The 10,206-nt window shown below is 37.7% G+C and overlaps 1 protein-coding gene across 1 annotated transcript in view; it reads right to left on the bottom strand.

Moving 5' to 3' along the window:
* Positions 1 to 3,686: 3,686 nt before the first annotated feature.
* LOC134391846 (ovostatin homolog 2-like) overlaps positions 3,687 to 10,206 on the bottom strand; it is a 52,421-nt gene continuing 45,901 nt past the window's right edge. Inside the window, exons 33-36 of the mRNA XM_063115758.1 lie at positions 6,483 to 6,573; positions 6,050 to 6,118; positions 4,472 to 4,574; positions 3,687 to 3,739 (exon numbers count right to left, since the gene is read on the bottom strand). Of these exons, the coding sequence (XP_062971828.1) occupies positions 3,687 to 3,739; positions 4,472 to 4,574; positions 6,050 to 6,118; positions 6,483 to 6,573 (316 nt within the window). The remainder of the gene's footprint in view (positions 3,740 to 4,471; positions 4,575 to 6,049; positions 6,119 to 6,482; positions 6,574 to 10,206) is intronic.

The following is a 10,206-nucleotide window of genomic DNA, read 5'->3' as shown; positions in this document are numbered from 1 at the left end:
CTCGCTAGGGCTGAGGGAGTCAGAGTCGGGTTCATGTAGATTTAAGTCCTCCAACCCTTGGTCTATGGCCCTCAGCTCTCCTACAGGGTAAAGCTCTCTTTTGTTTTTTCTCTTTTGGCGGGGGTTTAAAACCCCTTCCTCCCCGGCAGATTTTCCGGGAACATCACTTTGATGGTTTAGAATCTCTCCCTCGTCCGTAGACTTACCGGGAGGGCACTTTTTTCTACAGGAGACGTCTCTCCTCTTGCGGGTACCCATCCTCTCACTCCGTTCAGTTTCTGACATGCTGTCTTGGACTTCCTCTAATATATTTTGTCCTTCTGTCACTACCGGTTTACAGCCTTCATCCTCCAAACAATTCTTAATGAACTTCCAAATGGTCTTGGTGCCCTGACGTAGGTCTCCCTCTGCGTACTTGTGGTCAAGGTCTTTGCCCAATTTGTTCCAAGAGCTCAAGGTTAGGGAGCCGGAACAGGCATACCATGGCGCCACACGATCTACCTCTTTCACAAAATTTCTGAGTACACGGCCCCCTACTTTGATCTCACGTTGTCTCAGCACAGCCTCTAACGCGGTAACCACAGACTGCGTAGAACCCATAACGCGCCCTGCTTTAGGAGGCGCTGTGAGACACACCGCTCCCTTATGTACGAGAGGCTCACACGGGTCTCAGGTGCAGCTGCGTATCTACGTCAGTCTGACCACACCAAGGGATGAGTCTAAAACCTTGTAATCTAACCGAATTCACCCCAGACCAAGAACAGACACACCTCTCTGAACTTACCCTCCTGCAGTTCTGAATCCTCCCTGTCACCAGGGGGTCTCCGAAGGTGCTGACGATGTCACAAGTTTCCCGGGTTTCGGCACCAGATGTCCCGCGCTACCGTCTCGCCAGCAAGAACGACGCGGCACACAGAGGATCCTTCTGCAGATAAGCTTTAATGCCTCTTGAGAGGAAGAGCATAAGCTTGCCAAGGAATGGAGACCCCGAGCGAGGGGAGCCGCGCCCCTTATATAGAGACAGTCCCTCGCCTAGGACGTGTTCCCATCTGATTGGTGGCTGCCCAATCGGCCCAGCTGACGCCACAGGTGGGGCGGAGACTAGAGGTGGGGAAATTCCCAGCACATGCGCTCTAGACTTGTTTTTGCCGATTGTCAGTGTCGGCCGGCGCCATCTTGTAATGGCGATTATGGTGTGACGTGGGCAGCTCCCCACACTTGTTTACTAGAGAGCTCTTCTAAAACACACACACACACTCACACTCACACACATACACACACACACACACACACACATACACACACACACTCACGCACACACTCACACACACATACACTCACACACATACACACACACACTCACGCACACACACACACTCACACACACACACTCACACATACTCACACACACATACTCACACACACACACTCACACACACATACACACACACACACACACATACTCACACACACACACACTCACACACACACATACTCACACACACACACTCACACATACACACACACACTCTCACACACACACACACACACACACACTCACACTCACACTCACATCAGAGCTTGGCATTTCCAATTCAGACCTCCTACACTAGATTGTCTGTTATGTATCATTTTCTATTAAAATTTGGACACGGGAAATGCCTTTGGTACTCTGTTCTAAAAGAAACTGGGGGAATATTTTAATTAAAAGTAACAGAGCTGTGTTGTTCCTCTACACCCTCTGTTCTTAATGTGGTATTTTGATCTCAGTTTCCTGTTACCTCTTGTGATTATTGTGACACAGAGAAATTTTGCAAATGTAAACATTAAATCCTAGATTCTCTCACTGTGCCCTCCTTGCTTGCTTATAATTAGAGGAATAATTTTATTATGTGATCAGGCTGACTGTTGAATACATCAGCAAAATGAGGACTGAGAGTTGATTATTTACTTAGGCAAAAAATTAAAATAGAAAGGTTTCCCACAAAGAGATGTCATATACCACAAAGCACACTCCCTTTATTTTCCTTGAACTTTTATCACAAAAGTATACTAGAAAAGTCACATTTCCCTTGCATGGAATTCTTAAATATCCATAAGGCCTGGGATGTTTTTAAAAATAATTAAGGCTGGTGTCTTACCTAAGTGACATGCTTTGGTGCAATAGGAGAACTGAAAAGGTATAAAGGAATTTTTGACACAGTGAAGTAAACTTATGTAGCACATAACATAGATATACACTTGCTGTTCATTTATGACAAATCAGTTGATAAACATATTTATTAAAGACCCAGTTGTAATTTAGGCACTATAAGCAGCACACACTGGGCAGGGAGACTACAAGTATAAATAAACCTTACCATCTCCTATTAAAATACCTTATATTTTTAATTTATTGAATACAAATAGAGTCTAGGGGGCCCTGTTTCCAACTTCTTTAATTCCAGAACTGGAGAACTTATCTAGAGCTTACTTTTGTCTGCAGCAGTAACTCAGCAAAGTCAGAAGCCTGAATTCAAGTTAATAGGGTAATTGTTTTCATTTCCTTCCCCATTTCTCCAGTTTCTTCCTGCTCCTCTCTCTATTAATTCATTGCCATAATAGTAGTGTCAAATTAGGCAAAGGATAGATGTTGAGTATTACTTTTCAGTAATAAGTGATAAGCTCAGAAAAACAGAGTAATTTTTAGAAAGATAAAATGTTCTTGGATTACCCTCTTGATCTTGAATATAAACTCAATAAATCCGTCTCTTAACTTGTAACTCTTTTCTACTTTTTTTCTCTATTCTTTGATGATCTTTCATTGACAAGTGTCTGTGTGTCTTTTTGTGTTTATTTTTGCTTCCTTGAGCTCACGTAGGGTCCTTTTCAACTTTCACTTAGCCTCTTTCTCTCCCTTCCTCCACCTCCTTCTTTCTTTCTCTTTCTTTGGATGTTGGAGAATTCTAATTCTGTATGCCATGATGTCTAAAAACTTGAATTCAGAGTTGACAACAATAGAGTAAAATTTTCAACTTGCTGTCAAACAAAGCCCTGATTTTTTCAAATAAAAACTGTAAATGGAGTAGTGGAAGAAAAGAAAATCATTGACTCACATGTGAAGTGACAACATTTAATAGGACAATAAAGAAATACAATCTGACAAGAAATCATTGCAGATCGAAGATTGTTGAGGATGTGATATGTGAAGTGGTCATGGTTTTTTCCAAGGTTTGATACAATATAATGAGTTTGTTCGAAGAAATAGTTTTCCACCTGGAACTTAAAACATAATTTAAATAATAAATAAATGTGTGTATGTATATATAGACAGATAGATATGAAAACATGAATATATACACCTAAACAAATATACTCATATACACATATAACGTATATGTGCATGTGTACAAATATGTGTGCATATATATTTAATGACCTGTCACCTTATAAAACAAAAATGAGAGATTTACAAAAGGTACGTATATACCTGTGAATTATTTAAAACTATTTTTAACAATAAATAAAATCTTGATAACTATTAAAATACTCCTCTAGTACACAGAGCTACACAGCATTGTGTGTAGAATATGCTTTGCTTCATCTGTTATTCTACATTCTTTGGGTTTTCATTTTCTAACCAGATGTGCTTTGAATGGTCTACAATGTGCATAATTTCCTTACCTTTTCCCGTGCTTTGCTTTGTCTCACTGGGAAACTGAAGTGCTGTTGATGTTGTAAAAAACAAGGGCATATTCATCTGGAATATAAAGGGGCATGCATCATTTTTAAATCTCCAACTGTCTATAACAAGACATGTCAGAATATATAAACACATTAGATCTAATATTTTCAATGACTTTGCAAGAGAGGCAATCATTCTCCCATTTTATAAATCCAGGAATATCCTATTGAAGCTCAAGCACTTGATGAAATACTTTCAACTAGTAAATGGCAGAGACAGAATTCAAATACTCCTTAACAAACTTCATTTGATATTCAGCAAGAAACTAATAGCACTGACCTGCCAGGAAAAAGTTGTGTGCTCTCTACAACATCTTAGCAATTGTTTTGGAACTTAATCTATCAAAATTTTCCTATAGCATTTCAGAATATTTCCCACTCCCCTTCTTAAGTCAAAGTCCATAGAAGTAGCATGCACTGGTAAGTATTGGCATTAACAACAATGACAATAACAAAAAAACCTGGAAGCTTAGCATGATTCATATTTCATGTTAAGGGGAGTTAAAGGGGAGCCCTTTCTTATATTTAAAGGATTCTGAGTGTTAAAAAAAACTCTGGTAATTGGAAAACAACCCAGTCAAATGATACATCATAAAAAAGTGAAGAAGAAAATTAGTACACACAGTAAAATAAACTATTGTTTAGTCTTTGAAAATGAAGGATGATTTTGGAAAATTTAGTAGCTCAAAAAATGAGAGATATAGATGTCATGTTCAATAGTCTTAGGGCATTGTTGTTGATTGCCTACCTTTTTCATAATAATCGTAGACCATGACCGGGGCTGGCTGAATGTTGGACACAAAGTTTCTTTGCTCAATAGAAAAAGTAAAACTCTTTGCTGTACCAGAAACCTATAAAGACACCAATCATAGATATATCACAGCACATCTGAAAATAGAAAATCACTGAGCAAATTATCTCCAGAAGTTCATGATCTACCCAACAGAGCATCATTATTTTACATAGTGGCAAAATAATGAGTTAGTTAATATTATGTCATATAAAATTTTAAGTTCCATTGCTTATATTGAGGAGCAAGGAATTTAGTTTTAAGCATTAGAGGAATATAGGTACTTATGTGAATTGTAACGATGTATACACAGAAGAGATGGCTTTAAAACTCCTGCCACAGTTTGGAGTTTCAAAAATTAAAAGTAGAGCTATCATATGATCCAGCAATCCCACTTCTGGGTATGCATCCAAAGAAAATGAGATTAGTATTTTTAAGATTTCTGCACTCCCATGTTCATTGCAGCATTATTCTCAATAGCCAAGACATGGAAACAATGCAAGTGTACATTGATACACAAATGGATAAAATAATTATGGTATATATCGTGGAAAATTATTCACTCTCTAAAAAGAAAAAAATCCTGCCATTTCTGACAACATTGATGAACTTGAAGGACATTATGCTAAGTGAAATAAATCAAACACAAACACAAAATACTGCATGATCTCAGTTATCAGTGGAATCTATAGAAGTCTAATTCATAGATGCAGGAAGTCGAATGATAGTTACCAGGGTTAAGGAAATGAGGTGATGTTGGTCAAAGCATACAAAATTTCAGCTATGTAGATTGAATAAATTCCAGAGATCTAATGTACAGGATGAGCTTTATTGTTTATAATATTGAACGGTATATTTGAAATTTGCTAAGAGAGTAGATCATAAGTGTTTTCACAACCAAAAAGAAAAGGGAGCTGCTGATTAGCTCATTTGGTTAGAGTGTGGTGCTAACACCAAAGTCAAAGGTTCAGATCCCTTTACAGGTAGTTGCCAAAAAAAAAAAAAAAAAGAAAGAAAGAAAGAAAGAAAACAAAAAAGAAAAAGCAACTATGTGGAAGAGATGGATATGTTAATTAGCTTGGTTGTAATAATCAGTTCACTGTTTATATGTATATGAAAACATCATGCTATACACCTTAAATATATACAACTGCAATTAAAAATAATTTTTAAAATCATGCCAGTTTTTGTTGGCATTTAAGTCAAACTTTAAAGTTATACTATATAACTATTGTTATACTTTAGAATTATACATCTACCCTGTGATCACAGTATATTAGATGCTGTGAGGAATGTAAAACGGGGAGATGATATTTCTAAACTTGGGAACTACATAGTCAGGTAACCACAGCATATATGAAATAACTTCAGAGTAAACAGGGAGAAGATGACCAGAGAAACAGAACAGTGATCATCTTCAATGCCCCGTATTTTTTTTAAAGAAATTCTATCACGTATATGAGAAATAGAAACACCCAATTACCTTCCTAATAAAAAAGAGAGCCATGAAAGAAAAAGAATTATTGCTGAACTTACATTTCCCAAGTAGAAAAGAACATGGTCATTCTTGACTTCAGTCTTCATCACCCAGCCATTGTTTTCGAGCTTTGAAGAATTGGCAGGGAAGGATGGGGGACAGACATGAGAACAAATGAGAGTGTCATTCCAAAACGGAATGCTCATGCTTTTTATTTTGTGAGGTTCTGTTCTATGGAGTGTTCCTTTGTGCCATAGTGTTTTCATAAGTACGAGTAGGAACTAAATAAACACTATTATGAACCATGGTGAATACTGACTGCTAATTGCTACAGATTTAGAACCCTATCCCTCCAGTGTTAGAGCAAAAATAAATGTGAGCTGGGAAGAAGTTTGTTTTAAAAATTTCATGATTTTTGTTTTGCTAAACAATTATTTATTTCATCTCTATGTCGCTTTCTCTGTGCTGATAGATCGGTGTTCTATTATTTACCTCCTCAATGGATGACATGACTGGAGTAAATCCTGATAACATTTTTACATCAACAAGGACCATGTTGGAATTATTGCGAATTCCGGTATATCTGAAATTTAAAAACAAAAAATAGCAAACAATCCCCCCCCCCCAAATTTAGAGATCATTTTAGAAAAGTGACTTATCTCATGGTGAGGGTGGCAGATAGATACTAATTGTTTAGAAGTCTGGAGGACAGATAAAAATTGAAGAGGAGATACCTGAAGAAAGTAATTCTCAATTATCTGAGAAAAGGCCCAACCAGAGTGATAATGGATGAGATGACACAAAGCAAAATGAGTTGAAGCAAGTAATAAATTATCTGGACCTAAAATCTCCCCTGACTCTGTTCTTAGGCTTACCTGAGGTCTCCAAGTTAGAACTTATAAACAATGCTCATAAATTTATATTACACTTACTTATGTTAGCCTAAGATTTGCATAACACTTAGAGGAATTCTCTGTTTAAAAGGCAGTATGTTGGCAAAATTATAGAGCAGACATGTCCCCAAGAGATCATCTAGATCGTGTTTCTGCCTCTGGATAGCATTGCTGGGGCATGAAGTTAAGTCCCACAATGTATTTAGTTTTTAGCTCTGGTGTTCGAAAGATTTTCACTTAGAAATCCTAAGAAAAATCTCCCAAACTACTTTTACTCAGTGTTTCTCTACATATCAACTGAGGCTAAAACCCTTTGGTATCTATAAACGATATTTAAATTTAAGATTATTATTTTGTTTTCCTATTCTGAAAAGTAAAAATATAAAATTTTGCTTTAACAGTAATAAAATAAACATTTGTGGGCTTTCTACTAAAGGGCCACCTGTGCTTGTCCTGAAGAGGAAATGTAGTATCACCATTACCCAAAACTGACAGCACTTCCATATCACAAAACAAAAGCATTTCTGGAACATCGATGTGGCAAAAGCTTTCAAATTATACTTGCCTAGAGTGCAAATTATGATATTTTCCTAATTCCAGCTCTGAGTAAGCTAAAGATGCACTAAACTGTAGTGTCTGTACAGAGAGCTACACAGTGACTATGCTGTAGAAATGCCACCATAAGCATGCGAACTCACTGTAGTACCACCATTCATATTTTATTATCTCACTACTGTTTAAAATAATTCTTTTTTGAGTTCTGGTCAAGATTGTGGAGTAGTCGGTTCCTGGTGTCCCTCGCTCCCACAGAGTGACCAGTTTCTAACTGTTAAAGAGCAATGACAGAAGGCCCAACAACTGCACCAGAATAGGCAAGAACCGGGTGCCATAGTTCCCCAATCCAGGTTGCTCCCCACTGCTTAGAGAGACTTTAGAGTTTCTAGGCCCCCGGTGCCCCAAGCCAGCTTTGCTGGAAGAAGGCAGGCAGGGCGGGACCTCCAGTCTGTGCCGTCCCCACCACTGGGAGATACTTAAGAACCTTGGGGCCCCTACACCCCGAGCCGGCCATGCCAGCAGAAGGCAGGTGGGGCGGGATCGCCAGCACAGGCAGGTCCCCACTGCTGGGAGAGACATAAAAGCCTCTGGGCCCCTGCGCGCTAAGTCAGCTGTCCCAGAACAAGCAGGCACCATGGGATCCCATCCCAGGCTAGTTCCTGCTGCCCAGAATTGTCAGTCCCTTCAGGATAGAAGCCAGACATCAGGGTGAAACGAATGGACTGTGATACCCCCTGCCACAATGAAAAAACACCAAAGGAAAGATACCAGAAATATGAAAAATCAAGAAAGTACATCACCACCAAAGGAAAATAATAACTCTCAAGCACTAGATCCTATAGAACAGGAAGTCTTTGAAATGACAAAGGAATTTAGAGTAACAATTCTAAGGAAACTAAATGAGATACAAGAAAACTTAGACAACACAATGAAATGAGAAAAAAATATACGGAATCTGAAAGAAGAAATGTACACAGAAATCATTGCCTTGAAAAAGAGTGTAGCTGAGCTTGTAGAGCTGAAGGATTCACTCAAAGAAATAAAAAACACAACAGGGAGTTTAACCAGCAGACTAGAACAAGCAGAAGAGAGAATGTCTGACCTTGAAAACAGGCTGTTTGAATTATCACAGGCAGACCAGAAAAAAGTAAAAAGAATTTAAAATATTGAAGAAAATCTAAGAGAGACAACAGACAACCTCAAGTGCTCAAATATCCAAATCATGGATATTCCAGAAGGGGAGGAAATAGGAAACAGCACTGAAAACATATTCAATGTAATAATAGCAGAAAACTTCCCAGGTATAGGGAAAGTCACAGATCTTCAGATTCAGGAAGCCAAAAGATTCCCAAATACATTCAACCCAAAAAGGTCCTCTCCAAGACATGTGATAATCAAACTGATTATCAAAACTCAAAGACAAAGAGAGAATCTTAAAAGCTACAAGAGAGAAGTGTCAAGTCACCTATAAGGGAGCCCCAATCAGAATAACATCAGACTTTTCATCACAAACCCTAAAAGCCAGAAAAGAATGGGATGAAATATTAAAAACACTAAAGGACAAAAATTGCCAGCCAAGAATACTCAGCAAGGCTATCCTTCCAAAATGAAGGACAAATAGTATATTTCTCAGACAAACAAAAACTGCAGGCGTTCACTACCACACGACCAGCCCTACAAGAAATTCTCAAGGAAGTACTGCGTTTGACACCACAGAAACAACCATCACTGCCATGAATTTTCAAGAAAGAACAATACTTACCAGCAAAACAAAATGCTAACAAAAGAGGGAAAAAAAAATAGTTTATCACTCCAAGGAACCAACAAATACAGAAGACAAACAGATAATTAGAAAGAAAGGAACAAAATGTACTTAAGACATCTAATCAAAAATCAATAAAATGCTAAGAGTAAATCAACACCTTTCAATAATAACTATAAATGTAAAGGGATTGAATTCCCCACTCAGAAGACAGACTGACTGATTGGATTAAAAAGATGGACCCAACAATATGCTGCCTTCAAGAGACTCACCTGACTTGTAAAGACACACATAGACTAAGAGTGAAAGGGTGGAAAAAGATTTACCATGCAAATAGAAATGAAAAACGAGCTGGAATAGCTATTCTTATATCAGATAAAATAGACTTTAAAGCAAAAATCATAAAAGGAGACAAAGAAGGCCACTATATAATGATAAAAGGATCTATCCACCAAGGAGACATAACCATCATAAATACATACACATCCAATGTTGGAACAGCCAGATTTATAAAGCAAACACTATTAGATCTAAAGAATGAGATAGACACTAATACCATAATAGCGGGGGACCTGAACACCCAACTCTCAACATTGGACAGATCATCTAGGCAAAAAATCAATAGAGAAACACAAGATCTAAACAACACTTTAGACCAGCTCAACTTGGCAGATATCTACAGAATATTCCATCCAACAACCTCAGAATATTCATTCTTCTCATCAGCACATGGAACATTCTCCAGGATAGATCACATATTAGGTCACAAATCAAGTCTCAACAAATTCAAAAAGTTGGAATTATTCCATTTATTTTTTTCAGATCAAAATGGATTAAAATTAGAAATCAATGATAAACAAAACTCTGGAAACTATACAAACACATGGAAATTAAACAACATTCTACTTAAAGCCATGTGGTTCCAAGAAGAAATTAAACAAGAAATCAAAAAATTTCTTGAAACTAATGAAAATAATGACATATCATACCAAAACCTATGGGATAC

This window comes from Cynocephalus volans, chromosome 12 (assembly GCF_027409185.1).
Source record: "Cynocephalus volans isolate mCynVol1 chromosome 12, mCynVol1.pri, whole genome shotgun sequence".
Lineage (NCBI taxonomy): Eukaryota > Metazoa > Chordata > Mammalia > Dermoptera > Cynocephalidae > Cynocephalus > Cynocephalus volans.
This window is presented reverse-complemented; position numbering and strand designations above follow the sequence as displayed.